The sequence below is a fragment of the Pomacea canaliculata genome, linkage group LG4, assembly GCF_003073045.1.
Source record: "Pomacea canaliculata isolate SZHN2017 linkage group LG4, ASM307304v1, whole genome shotgun sequence".
NCBI lineage: Eukaryota > Metazoa > Mollusca > Gastropoda > Architaenioglossa > Ampullariidae > Pomacea > Pomacea canaliculata.
The window spans coordinates 18,524,997-18,539,780 of record NC_037593.1 but is presented as its reverse complement, the minus strand read 5'-3'; the positions used below and the strand labels follow the sequence as shown (position 1 = coordinate 18,539,780).

At 36.4% G+C, this 14,784-nt stretch overlaps 1 protein-coding gene across 1 annotated transcript; it reads left to right on the top strand.

The window, feature by feature from the left end:
- The first annotated feature begins 111 nt into the window (after window positions 1–111).
- LOC112561230 (NAD(P) transhydrogenase, mitochondrial-like) lies at window positions 112–13,242 on the top strand. The gene is made up of 19 exons (XM_025233575.1): window positions 112–248; window positions 1,658–1,931; window positions 2,681–2,782; window positions 3,516–3,804; window positions 4,414–4,601; window positions 4,869–5,024; window positions 5,576–5,780; window positions 6,000–6,067; window positions 6,590–6,755; window positions 6,878–6,949; window positions 7,253–7,483; window positions 7,851–8,030; window positions 8,164–8,271; window positions 8,833–9,078; window positions 9,483–9,671; window positions 10,313–10,464; window positions 10,902–11,166; window positions 11,327–11,538; window positions 11,790–13,242. Exons 2-19 carry the CDS (start codon window positions 1,698–1,700, stop codon window positions 11,937–11,939), a joined length of 3,213 nt encoding a protein of 1,070 aa, XP_025089360.1. The 5' UTR covers window positions 112–248; window positions 1,658–1,697; the 3' UTR covers window positions 11,940–13,242.
- Window positions 13,243–14,784: the final 1,542 nt, after the last annotated feature.

The window sequence follows — 14,784 nt, the reverse complement described above, 5'->3', positions numbered from 1 at the left end:
TCAAGAAATGCTTTATTGATATCTTTAACGGTAGTTTTAATAGCGTGACTTCTTCTACACAAAGGCTTTCCCCCCTATTATATAATGTTACGGATCCTACTACGAAGCCATGTGACACGTATGCGGTAATTTCATTGGTTGTAACAGAAAATAGTGGCCGTAGCCTACCTACCGGCTTTTTGACCACGCGTGCAAGGGGCCACAAGACAAGGCCTGCAGGAGACCAACAAATGCAACCGTAAATAGCCGTAAGTGATCATAGTCTAGCTCTTATTTTCTTTAACCCTTAAAAATTCATGGGCAGTCGGGTGGCTTTTAAACCCTGCTGTCGATTTGCAGTAATGTGTTTGGAAGAAGTGCTCGTGCTAAAAGCACTGTGTTGTCTTTCAGCTGCGAGGAAGGCATTCACGAAGTTTACAGTAGCCTTCATAGTCAATGCCCTTTCCCAAGATCATGCAAGGTTGGAGGTGCTTGAACGAAATTAAGCCCAGTGCTTTGAGTGTGCAAGGGTTTTACCAAGTAAAATGGTCTTATGAAAAGTTGTTTGTGTGTACACAGCTGTTAGAGGTGTCCTCGTGCGGTCACTTGAGGACACGGGTGCGAGTCCTGTGCTGTCCGTAGAACTGCTGCGCCTGATCCTTGAGTCACTCGCGGCATCCTTTTTGCACTCGACGCCACACTCATCATATTTACAGTAGCTAACTTAAATGATTAATCAGAAATATTGTTCCAACCGACTTATCAGCGAACACATATATATGGCTGTACAATCTGTTACGTGCATTTTTTAACGCAACACTCGCGTAATTCTCAATCTCAAAAGTGGTAACAACTCCTACATTCAGTTTGTATAAAGTTGCCATGCACAAGAACAAACATGCTGTAATATGCCAAAAATCACAACAGGAAAGGATTTGTTAAAAACTTTGTCATCATCATCATCATCATCATCATCATCATCATCATCCTTTATCTCATCCTTTCATTTGCAAGACAACAATGTTTAGCATTTTACAGGTATATATTTGATTGCCATCAAGCTAAGGAAAGATGCATTTATTAATAAAAAATTAATAATCACAAGTTTTTGTAATGAAATCATGAATCAAAAATTCTAATGGTTAGATTTTTACTTAACATTTTCATGAAACTATAAGAAAATTCATCTTGACATAGTTGTTCTGGTATGGAACATACCTTCTACTGATACTACTTTTGCACAAAAAAATCCCTAACATCTTTAATTAATCTTCTGGAAAGGTTTCCAAAATTTGTAGATCATTTAAAACAAAAAGATCTGACTGAAGGGGACATTTAACAGGCTATGAAAGAAGTGTAGGTTCACAAAAGCCTGCCCCTAACAATACTTCTAGTAAAAGTTTTGCAGTTGTGGAAGTGATGGCTTATGTTGTAAGAGCTGAAGTAGTAAAGCTGGTTTCATGTCATCATGAAAAATCAGTTACTAAAATAAGGTCTAAGAAAAGTCAGTTACATTTTCAGATCAAATCAAATAGCATTTTATATAATGTATGTGTATATAATTGTAATATTGATCTAACATAATAGTTGTAATGACTTTTTGTTGATTTTCTTTATTTCACAATATTATACTAATCTGATCTTGCACATTGACCTGTGTCCTTTGGTTCTTCCACAGTTATCTCCCTGGCAGCCTTTATTTTTCTGAGGAAGCCACCATGCTTCGACTTCAGACAGCAGCTCTATTAGTCGACAGTTTTGGTTCTCATGTCTCTAAACTCACCCTGCAATGCAGCAGGAGTCTCAAGACTACTGGGCAGCAGTATTGCCAGAAGGCAGGGAAAGAGGTGCCGCAGGTCAAGGGAATTCCCTATAAGAACCTGTCTATTGGAGTTCCAAAAGAAATTTATCTTAATGAACGGCGAGTTGCCTTATCACCTGCAGCTGTGCAGGTAATCAAAATATTAGTGCCAAATGAAGCAGTTAAACTAAATTTTTCTTTCATGCATTTTATATTAAATTACATAATCAGGGCTTCTAGCTGCTAAGGCTAAATTCTTTGGGGTCCCAGGGACCCCTTCTTCAGATTTTTAAGGGGTCCCTATTCTTCGCCCAAATTTGAATGGGACCCCATTGACAAAAATTGAAGGGGTCCTCCGAACTTTTAATGCATACTGTACGCAATTTTTTGTGTAAGCAGAAGCCCTGCATAATTTTAGTCATTATGGAAAATATCCATGTGGGTAGAGCACTGGCATCCAAGGTTGGAGGTGAGCACATGCTGGCTGTTGAATGATTACCTGACATTTAAGAGCATGTGGGAAAGAAAAGTAGCAAAAGATAGATGTGCTTCATCCTCAAAAAAAAAGAAAAAAAAGGCTGGCCTAAAAAAGTATAGTTAATTACAATTCCTTTCCTATTGATCAAAAGATCATGGAACTACCTTTACTATTAACCATTTTTTTTAATTCTTTGCCACATGTTTCAAGCATTGATACAGAAAATAAAGACAGAATCACACTGCCAATTTTTAATTTAATTATATGATTTACGACTGCTGGTATATTTGATGATGTAACTCCACTTGTAAAATTTTACACTATCCTTTGATCTCACTCCTCAGGTAATATTTCTCCTGAAGCAGCTGAGGTTTCCTTTGTATGTCAGTGATATCACTGCATTCTTGACTTTGTTCTGACAGAATTTGGTGAAAAAAGGATTCACAGTGAATATAGAAAATAGAGCTGGTGAACAAGCCAAGTTCCTTAACCAAGATTATGAGGCAGCAGGGGCATCCATTAAAGTAAGTTGCACAAATACATTTAAGATTGCTGTGACATCAAGCTTAAGCTCTTGGATTTTTCATTTTATGTTAACATGAATAACTTAAGAATAAACTGGAAGAAGATGGTTAAAATTATTTTTACATTTTAGTTATTAAGCAGTTATTTTGTAGGTAGTTTGATGTAAATGTCAAACAGTGCCCTCTTCTTTTTTATGTTTTTGACCTGCTCGCACCTCCCATCTGCTAATATAGGCCATTACACTTTGCTGTCAGCTGTTTTCTGTTTTAACAGTATGTTTAAAAATCTATGACCTTTAGCTTTTGTTTTCAGTATATGCATTAAAGATGTACGTTTGACTGCATATCGAAATCGCCTCGAAGGTATCATTGATATAGTTTTTGATGCTCAGAATGCAACTAACATAAGCAATAAAAAAAAGGGCATGAAATAGAATTAAACATGAGATTTGGGTTCTGCGAAAATCTGCACACATGAGAAGATGCAGACAGATTGTGACGTGGACATGCTTCTAGATCTTTAAAACAAGAAAAAAAGAAGGAAAAATGAGCCTATCTGTGACAGAATATGTATGCATACTCATGGTTACAGAGTTTATCAGTGGAGCAGCAATATATTTTGCCAGTTAAGTATATTATATATATATATTTTGCTTGTTTAAAGAAAAAATAGCAGATATAGAAGCAGTTACCTTTAAAACATCCAAATCAAAATTGTGATTCTCATTTCCAGGAAGTCAAAGATGTCTTCAACTCAGACATAATCTTGAAAGTGCGTGGACCGTTGCTTGAAGAAGTAGAGAAGTTTCGTGAGAATGGAACATTGATTAGCTTCTTGTACCCTGCCCAGAACAAAGAACTAATTGAAAAATTGGCTCAAAAAAGAATGACTGTATATGCCATGGACTGTGTTCCTCGCATCAGTCGTGCACAAGTGTTTGATGCCCTTTCCTCTATGGCCAACATTGCTGGTTATAAGGCTGTTGTGGAAGCTGCAAACAACTTTGGTCGCTTCTTCACTGGTAAGGAGTTTGGGGAGCCTTCTTATAAGAAATTTTTCTTAGCTAAAAGGGGATATAAGAATTTGTTGTTTATTATCTTTCTGCTCTGTCCTTTGAAAATATGTGACTTTGCCATAATGCAGGCATGCTTTATTGTGCTTCATCTTGCTGTCTAGAAATGCCATACTGTTGCACTTATAACTGTACTTCTTTTCTATTTACTCCCCCCCCCCCCCCCAAATTCTCTATCTAAAGTGAAGTGCACTTCAGCAGTGAAAGCTGCTACAATTATTTTCTTTTTAAAATATTGCTACTGCATGTATATTTTAAATTTGCTAATGGTATCATTAGTCAACATAGAACATACCCTCAAGTTAAAAAAATAAAAGAAACTGAATTTTTACATGCAGTTTTTTTTTTTTTTTTTTGGTCTCTAGTGTGTATGAGGAAATAGCTGTAAGTATGTGCATCAATTTATTTTTTTTTTAAAGATAATTATGATTCATCTCAGTGCACACATGACATGTTGACAAATAGAGGCAGTGACGTCTCCACTGGGAAGCTGTTAGGGATATATCAGATTCCTGCCCTTTCATATCATTTATTGAAATACTGTTTGGAATCTTACAGGTCAGATCACCGCAGCAGGAAAAGTACCACCTGCAAAGGTCCTGGTCATTGGTGGAGGTGTAGCAGGTCTGTCAGCTGTAGGCACTGCCAAGAATATGGGTGCCATTGTGAGAGCCTTCGACACAAGAGCTGCTGTCAAGGAGCAAGTGGAGTCCTTTGGGGCTGAGTTTCTGGAATTGGATGTTAAGGTTGGATGTGTTTGTTGATGTCAGTTCATTATTTGTAGAAAGCTGCAACAGATCAAAGTTGATTTTAGTAATCAGATGATTTTTTCCAGCTTATTAAATATTAATAAAATTAAATTGTTGTTTTGTAGAATTGCAGACACTTTCAGAAGTGTCTGCCTGTTATGTACCGAGGTATATGCATAGATGTTGCTGTAACTTTTTTTTCCCCTTTCTGGTTTATATTTATAGGGAGATAGTGAAGAAAATTTATGTGTGATATCTGTTCAGGAATCTGGAGAGGGCACTGGAGGCTATGCTAAAGAAATGTCAAAAGAGTTCATTGAGGCAGAGATGGCACTGTTTGCCAAACAATGCAAGGAAGTTGACATTCTTATTTCAACAGCTCTTATCCCAGGGAAACCAGCTCCAAAGCTTATCAGCAAGGCAAGTAATTTAGTCTGTGCTGACCACACAATGTCATTTCTCAGCACTCTCAAGTCAGCATAGAAGATATGCTAGGGTATGAATCAAAAATAGTGCAAAGAGTGCAGTCTGTGGTAGGGTAGTATCTTACCTTATCCATGTAGAATGCAAGAAATATTTTTTTTTTAATTGTAACTTTTTTTTCAGACTGTACACTATCTAGGTAAACAAATTTTCTATTTTCATTTGAAATTTTCTGGTGATATTTTGATAAGTGTGTACACAACCTGTTAATGTGTTAATGTTAAAACTTATCAAAATACCACCAGAAATTTTCAAATGAAAATAGAAAATTGGATGCCTGACTGAATGTAAAAGGGAGATAACACCACATAGGGAAGCCGAACCCTTTCAAAATAGTACCGCATTCAAGTAAACAAGTGAAAAGGATGACAAAATATTTTGATATGATATGCATAAATATGTGTTGCTTTTTTAACATATTTTTAAATGGGGTATGCTGTAAATTTTGTTTTCTTGCTGTTGACACTGATTGATAAATGTATATGCAGGCTATGGTTGAGAGCATGAAGCCTGGCTCTGTCATCGTAGATCTTGCTGCAGAGGCTGGAGGAAACATTGAAACCACTCGTCCAGGAGAACTGTACACTTATAAGGATGTTGTTCATATTGGCTACACAGATCTTCCCTCTCGCCTACCAACCCAAGCGTCCACGTTGTATGCCAACAACATTTCCAAACTCCTCCTTTCCTTTGGTATGATCTACTTATGAATTCATCATATAATGCATCATTTATTTGACTTATTTAATATACGCATGTATGTGGAAAAAATCTGCCCATATAGGTCCACTCACACATATACTCTCTCACTCAGAAGTGCATGCATAACTATAAAGCATTGTGAACAGTTTTTGTGCTATGGCTGAATAAAAAATATATATATATCATAGTGTTTGACATTCATTTTCTTAGGTGAGAAAGATCACTACAACATCAACTTAGAAGATGAAGTAGTGCGTGGCTCAATCATCCTTCATGAGGCAAGTCATTTTTCCTTTGCTCTTGCATGTTAGCAAATGAATCTTACTAGAAGAGTGTGACATGGTTTTTCACCTTGTGCATCCAAAAAGTAGAATTTTCAAAAAATTACTGTTTTGTTTTTGCAACAACAAAATTATAAAATTTAGCCACAGCGATACAATTTGTTAAAAGTATAGTTTTAGAGATGATATTTAAATATCAAAAAGAATTCTAAAATCATAATCGTTAAACATAACCCATTATTTTAAAATATTTGTTACATCAGTTTAGAAAGAAAACCTGTACCTATGTGCACACACACATAAACACATCCACTTCATTTCCTGCTTCCCTTATTTTATTTATTTCATTTTTATAGGCTCTGTATTTAGGAATATTATTACTAGAATTACTGACTTCTCGTCACTGTGCTTTTTTTTTTTTTTTTTTTGCAGTTTACGCAGAATAAGAAGTTTGAGGAGGATATTAATAGTCTATGGTTATATAGATATTATCTTTATTTATGAGAGATTTTTTTCTAGGGGAAACTGATGTGGCCCCCACCGCCACCCAAAGTGGAGCCTGGTGCACCGGCACCATCAGCTGCTGCTGCAGTAGCCAAAAAAGAACCACCACCACCACCCAACTACTTCAACATTACACTCAAAGATTCTTTCCTGTACACAACTGGGCTCAGCACCTGTTTAGGTATGTCATAGATGAAGGAAATGGAGTATGGCTAACAGAGGCTTTCAATTCATTAAAAACTATTCCAAATATTAAACACTCTTGATAATAATTTCTCCTATTTGTTTTTTTTTTTTTTTCAGGTCTTGGAATGGCATCTCCTAACCCAGCATTTGCATCAATGGTGACAGTGTTTGGTCTTGCTGGCATTGTGGGTAAGTTTAATTGGTATTTGAAGCCATTTACTGAAATACTGACGTCATGATGTGAACACTCTGTTGCCCTCTGTGGCGGTGGGGGGAAGTGGGGCTGTGTTTCTGTGCTTTCATACGCATATATGTGTGTGCATGTGAATCTCAAATGATGACCTGTGTATGCAAGCATCTGTGTGTGTGTGTGTCTTTTAAAAATATTACTTTTTGTACATTTCTTTGTATGTTGAGCAAATTTTCTGTAATAATATTCTTAAGGGTGATGACAGTGATGCAGATTGGCTGTATGGGATTTTTGTTGCCCAGGCTACCACACTGTATGGGGTGTAACACCTGCACTTCACTCACCCCTTATGTCTGTCACCAACGCCATCTCTGGTATCACTGCTGTTGGTGGTCTGCTGCTGATGGGTGGGAGCTACTACCCAGACAACACTGTTCACACCTTGGCGGCTCTTGCTGCTTTTATCTCTTCCATCAACATCGGTGGTGGTTTTCTTGTCACACAGCGAATGTTGGACATGTTCAAGCGCCCAGGTTGGTGGCAGAAAGAATGCCAACAGAGTGAACACAAAAGAAGCAAATAGTTAAATATCAGACGTTTTATTTGTGTTATATGTTGACTTCTTGGGGAGAAAAAAGAAATACAGAAGTTAGTAAACTTAAGATGTCAAAGAACACATTATTCTCAATTTAATTTTTATTTTACAAATGTGCAGATATACAGATATCTACTAGATAAGAAATGTGAATATTCTTAAGATACCGAAAGTGGTTGAATCCATGTTTTCAATGCGTGACTTGAATTTTCCTTAAACACTGTTATTACAGAGTGTTAAGAATTTGACTGGTCTTAGGAAAAAAGTTTTTTAAAGGATGTTAACCTTGGTTATATATGTTGCAGATGACCCACCAGAGTACAATTACTTGTATGCCATCCCTGGTGCTGCCTTCCTGGCAGGTTATGGCTATTGTGCCCAGGCAGGCACTTACCCAGACATCCACCAGATGGCGTACCTTGCTGCATCGCTGTGCTGTGTGGGTGCATTGACTGGCCTCTCATCACAGAAAACCTGCCGCATTGGTTAGTGCATGTCTGCTTGGTATCCAGAGGCTGATAAAGAATTGGGGAATAAGTAAACATGAAAAATGATCGGAAGACTTTTGTGTGAAGAGAAACATGAATGCAAATATAATGGTTGTTGCATGTGATTCAGGAAATTTTCTTGGCATCATTGGAGTTACATCTGGAATTGCTGCAACTCTTGGACTGCTGAAACCATCTCCTGAATTGTTTGCCCAAATGGCAACTTGCATGGGTCTTGGTAAGGAATCATAAATATCATTTGGAAGATATTTGTGTTTGCAGATAAGTTTAATATGTATATTGATCTCCAAATGGGGGATGTAAAACATTTGAAGATGGACATTCTTCTGTCTTTTTGCTTGTCTTCTTTCCTTGATCTTCTTTTGATGTGAGATCGCTGGGTATTTGCTTGGTTTTTTAACTCCTTTATTTCAAGTAAACTTAGTTTCTATATTATTCATTTATTTGCCAAATGATCCTTGAATGCAAACCAGAAATATTTTATTACAAACCCTCATAAATATCAAAGTAGGAATATTATTAAACATGTAGAAAAACTCATGATGCACATTTTGGTGGGTTTAAAAAAGTTTTTTCTTTTTCTTTTGATTTTTTCAGGTTTTAACATTTCAAAGTTTCAATATTGCATCATTAGTAAGGAAACTGGAGTAAAAGTCAATATATGTTCTTTTTCATTAAGTCAGTGTGGCTTTCTTATTTGTTCCTCACATGTTTCTTGTATGTTGCAAGCCTGACTCAAAAACATTTTAGTAATGTTCATCATTGATTTTTCTTTTAGGAGGAACCATTGGCACAGTGATGGCCAAGCGTATGGAAGTTACAGATCTTCCACAGATGGTGGCCTTGTTTCACTCTCTGGTGGGGGCTGCTGCTGTTTTAACTTGCTTTGCCAACTTCTTCCTTGAGCAGCCTCACTTTGCTACAGACCCTGCTGCAAACATTATCAAAACATTCCTTTTCCTTGGAACATATATCGGTGGCATCACCTTCACAGGCTCATTGGTGGCCTTTGGCAAGCTGCAGGGTAAGGACTGTTTTGTTTTGTTATGTGGGACCTCATTTGCACTTTTTAAACTACTTTGAAACTGCATAAATATGCTATTTTTTCTTTAAAACTACATTGTAAATAAGTTTGCAATTTCTATGTCCAGTATTAATCATCTGAAGGATTATTATAAACAAATGAAAGTATATAGATCAAAATAGGCTGTCTAGGGTTTTAATTATTTTTAAAACTACTGAAATTGCTGCGAGAGGTGTTTTATGGCGCTTTTGTAAGTATGCCTCGGGAGAAATCACTGGAAATTTGCATCTTTCTGATCTTCAGGGAAAGAAAAGATTGACTTTTGGATTTCTGTCAAAATTTTTCAAATTGACAATCATTTTGCAAAAAATCATATTTCCTATGCAATCTTTCTTTTGCTGCAGGAATTTTGAAGTCTGAACCCTTACTTCTGCCTGGCCGCCATGCCCTCAACTTGGGCATGCTGCTGGGAAATGTCGGTGCCATGGGTTGCTTTCTTTATGACAACACACCAAGTGTTGGACTTGGTATGCTCGGAATTACTTCCACCTTGTCTTCAATCATGGGTGTCACACTGACAGCCGCAATAGGAGGTACTGTTGACTAGAACTTATTATGTTTTCAAATTACACAAACTTGAATTAGCATCTTTAGAAGTGTTTGCGTGTTTCAACAACAGTGAATCAACAGCCAGCATGTATTAATGTGGGAAGAATGTATTAATGCCAAAGAAAAATATGAGATGTTGAGATATGGCCATTGTTTCCCATCCATTTAAAAACTGATTTCACTTTACATGAATTTTTTAATTACATGCTATCTTACTGGAATGCATCCCTCATAATTATGACATCTGTAATATAGTGGCTAAGCTTTCATAAAAATAGATGCTAGTCTTCATAGATCAGCTGAATATATATGCATAATTTAATCACCTCATTGTGAGAAGTCTTTTTATATTAAAATTGTTGTACATGTCAAACTTCTGTGAATCACCATTAGTATAAAGAAATTCTGAGTTTTGTTCCAGATTAATTGAACAGACAAAGGAAACATAGTTTTTTTATGTTTTATCAAATTTTTTTTTCAAATTTTTTTAAATGCTGTTTTTTTGCTATAATGTCAGTTTTTGCCAGTTTCTTTTATTTTTATTAATTAAAAGATTGTTCTCTTTCCATTTTTTTTAAACCCTATTCTTTGCCTTGATGATAAAGAAAGAGGCCCTCATAAATAGGTGCTGATATGCCAGTCGTCATCACCGTGCTGAACAGCTACTCTGGCTGGGCTCTGTGTGCCGAAGGATTTATGTTGGACAACAATCTGATGACTATTGTTGGAGCGCTCATCGGGTCCTCTGGTGCCATTTTGTCCTATATCATGTGCAAGGTATGCCCCACTGTGTTTGTTTCTATTTTTAAATTTGTTTACAGCATTTGTCAGATGGGTAGGAAGTTTTCCCATAGAATACTTGATGTTTGTCATGACTGCTTTTCTGAGTACATAAGCAGCAACTATTTGCAGTAAGTTTTCAATAAAACACAAGACTTTTCTTAAGTGATATGGGCATATCACAGATCCAAAATGGTGATTCAGACCTCAACATATCTTCTTTTAACAGTTTCTACGGTCCTTTTTCTCCCTTATTTCTTTTGGAGTTAGAGTTTTTAGCTATCCACCATAGTTGCAGTTTTAAGGGTTTTCTTCCATTAGTAAAAAAATGTGTGTATATGTGTTTTTAGAGATTTTGAGAGAACCCATGTCCTTATTTATATATATATGTGTGTGTACATTTGTGTGTCATCTTATATTTTACGTTTGTCTAGGCCATGAACAGGTCTCTCCCCAATGTTATCCTTGGTGGCTATGGCACTAGCTCTACTGGCACAGGAAAACCCATGGAAATCACAGGCACTCACACTGAGATCAATGTTGCTGACACTGTCAAACTGATTGAGGATGCACGCAACATCATCATTGTCCCAGGATATGGTCTTTGTGTGGCAAAGGCCCAATATCCTATTGCAGAAATGGTGTCTATCCTTCGCAAAAAGGGAAAGAACGTTCGATTTGGTATTCACCCTGTAGCAGGTAAGAAATGACAAACCCAGGAGCTTACTGAAATTTTATATGGAATACTGAAGGAGAAACAAGTAACACACCTTATTTTATACCAGTCCTTTGCATTCACATGCAGTGCTATTTATTCCCTCAGTGCTCATGGCACTGTACGATTATGCATGTTTTGCAGGTCGCATGCCTGGTCAGCTGAATGTATTACTGGCAGAAGCAGGTGTCCCATATGATGTTGTTCTGGAGATGGAAGAGATCAACGATGACTTCCCTCAAACTGACCTCACTCTGGTCATTGGTGCCAATGATACAGTCAACTCTGCTGCTGAAGAAGACCCTAACTCTATAATTGCTGGCATGCCTGTCTTGAGAGTCTGGCTGTCAGAACAGGTTAGGCTTTTTTCGGCTTGTACGTGTATAGATGTCTGTGTGGGCGGGTGGGCATCTTTGGCGGTGTTTGCATGCTTGCCTGCATGAATGCCATTACCATGTAAGGAAGGCTAAAGAGCATGTCACTTTTGCTTTTACATCCATCACGGAAATCATTATGCTTACTGAGAGACTGAATTTAATTATGATCAATGTCATAATGCACTTCAGTAATGTAAGGAGGAAGCATTAACACTAATGAGTTATTGCAGGTTATCATCATGAAGAGGTCACTAGGTGTGGGTTACGCTGCTGTGGACAACCCTGTTTTCTTCAAGGAGAACACTGCCATGTTGTTAGGTGATGCTAAGAAAACCTGCGATGCCCTCCTGACCAAACTGAAAGAGGAGTATAGTCAATAGCATCTCAGTTTAGACTCTTGTGTTTCATTTTTAAGTGTGAATGCATAGAATGTGAGATGTCATATACAGGACAATTTAGAGACATTATGTCTGGTTCTTATTGTTTTGATACTGATATTCTCAGGCCTCTGTGTCTGGCGTTCAGTCAGAATGCTGCTGCACATACTTCCGTCATGCTTAAAATATAATTGCCATTAAAAGCCAAAAATGTGCTTTTGTTCTTGGCATTATACATTTTTTTGAAGGAGAGTTTACAAGAGAAATATGGTTGGGAAAATGTAGATCATATTTTTTTTATATTATATATGATTTGGCTTTAACACCATGTAAAGTACAGCTTATACAAACCAAAACAGAGATTCTTCATATGCAAAACCACAGTACATTTTTACTTACAGTACTAATTTTAAAGTTTAACCATTAAAAAAATCTAGATGTTTTATGTCTCAGGATGTGTATATTTGTGGTCCTCGTCTCAACTAGCCCCCACTTTTTTTTTTCAAATAGAAATCTGTATCTTTTATCTTTGTGTTCACATAATGCAGTATTTGTAATGCATGATGCATGTTTTGCTCACTTAAGACTACAGGCTGTAGTCCGACTAATTTCTCGTCAATCAGGAATGTTCAGTTCAGTTACTGACACATCAGTGTTTAAAAAGTTCAAGGAATGGAGTGGTAGCATAATAATTCTTAAATTACTTCAATACATTTTTTTCTATGCAATATAATTTTTTTCATGAATGAAAAAGCTATATTTTAAAAAACCTATCCATATACATGTATACATACAATATATTTAGTTTTAAAAATGTAACGAAAAAATAATAGGTTGACATTAGAACTTTGGTTTCACAAGGATCTAAGAAAAAAACCGTTGAACAAAAACAATTGCATTCACTTAGTAAATGTTAACATTTTTTTAAACAGAATTCATGCTAAATGTGGGGGAAAAAAACTGTTCAGCAGATTAACTGCATCTTGTTACATTTTTAGTAGTTATTATATATATTATATACTTTTTTTGGAACCATTTTTGCAGAGTTTTTTTAACAGTTTTTCATTTGGTATATAGTCTTTGAAAAATGAAATGAATCTATTCAAGCTGTTTGTAAAGTTCAAAGCATTTGTAGGAAAAGGTATAGATATTACAACTTATTTAAGGGCAAAATAGCTTTATGAAATTTTGAATTTAGTTTTGGAGACATCTTGCTTTGGATAAGATTAGTTTTCTTTGTCTTGGATGGACTTTTTTCCTGAGTGTTGAGGCTGACAATAAAGTATGAGGACCATACTACTAAAAACTGCCATGTTTTTAATATGTGTGTGTGCGTGCGCATGTGTACGTCTGTATGTGCACATGTATATGTATCTGCATCACACAAAATGGAAACTAGACCGATTTTAATTTTTGTGGTTTGGATTTGGGATAGGGTTACGTGTACTTTAGTTCTGGGTTTGTATTAGGGGTTAGTCTTACAAGTTAGGTCTTTAGGAGGGAATGTACCAACCATACCCACACATTACTTCAGAAATGTTTTGCTTGGATTTTGTGGGATAGATAGAAATGCAGAACATTTTGGAACCTGTCTCCTGACTGTTACATCCGCAAATGTCAGTCAGGTAGGGGTGGGGTGTTAAGTTGCTAATGATAGTCACCAATTTTTAAGTTTTTCTTATGTGGTCAGAAAGTGGTATTATTTAAGAATGAACTTTTGGTCATCTCTATTTTCTGAAATAGCACAATTCTAATAATAAACAATCAAAAAGTTAATTTTGATGCCTGTCTGCCATATTAAGATAACTTCAAAAGTCTATTTAACGCAATAACATATGCTGTTAATGTTTCAAGTTTCCTAGAAATGTAAGTAATAATAATTAAAAGGGATCCTTTGTTGTAATACCAAAGCCAGTTTATCTCTCACAAACACACAGAGAGAAAGAACTGGGGAAAGGTTCGAAGTTATTTTGCATGCAGCACATTGTGCACAAATGTTTATCTTTAAAGTCTTTTATCAACCAGTCTTTATATTTTTTCCTTCAGCCAGTTCTGAAAAGAACACTTGCTATGCATTTTTTTAATAGTCAAGACTAAAATTATGAAAAACGGGAAGTCTGTGCTACGAATGAGACTTGGCAGTCATGTGACTAAAATCACAGATGCGTATACCACGGACGTATATTGTTCATGTGTATACAGATTCATGCTAGAATGGTGGTGGGATGAAGAATCGTCTGCATGTTGCGTCAAAGTCCACTATAAAAATGAATTTGTGGATTTATAAGACGCATGAAAAATAAATTTCAGGTCTTCTGCTTATGCAAAAAATTGCGCACAGTATGCATTAAAAGTTCAGAGGACCCCTTCAATTTTCGTCAATGGGGTCCCATTCAAATTTGGGCGAAGAACGGCGACCCCTTAAAAATCTGAAGAAGGGGTCCCTGGGACCCCAAAGAATTTAGCCTTAGCAGAAGCCCTGAATTTGTGGTAATATTTTGTCAGTGTAAGGACATGTAAGGGTCATAGAGAAAATGTATAAGGATCACATGGCAAATATAAGGCCTTAAGGGTAAAAACTTTTATGTAAGGACCCTGTGTGCAGTTAAACAGGTGTTAGGGAGTGCACCTTAATATGCAGATGATTATTGCCATGTCTTGGAAAGGCACAAGTCATAGGCTAAGGCATCAAGAGATATACATAAATTCATTAAAATTGTCTCTAGCTTTAGGATGCAGGATTTTATTAGTTTAAATGTAATGTGTTTAGCAGCGGCTCTGATTATAACTGTAAAGTAGTTACACTTACAGATATACTGAATGAATACAGTTGCTATTTCCCAACAGA

Coding starts and splice junctions, on each gene's coding strand:
- LOC112561230 (XM_025233575.1), top strand. CDS start 1,698: ATGCTTCGACTTCAGACAGCAGCTCTATTAGTCGACAGTTTTGGTTCT. Junction 3,805..4,413: donor CTTTGGTCGCTTCTTCACTG/GTAAGGAGTTTG, acceptor GGAATCTTACAG/GTCAGATCACCGCAGCAGGA. Junction 6,068..6,589: donor GCTCAATCATCCTTCATGAG/GCAAGTCATTTT, acceptor ATTTTTTTCTAG/GGGAAACTGATGTGGCCCCC.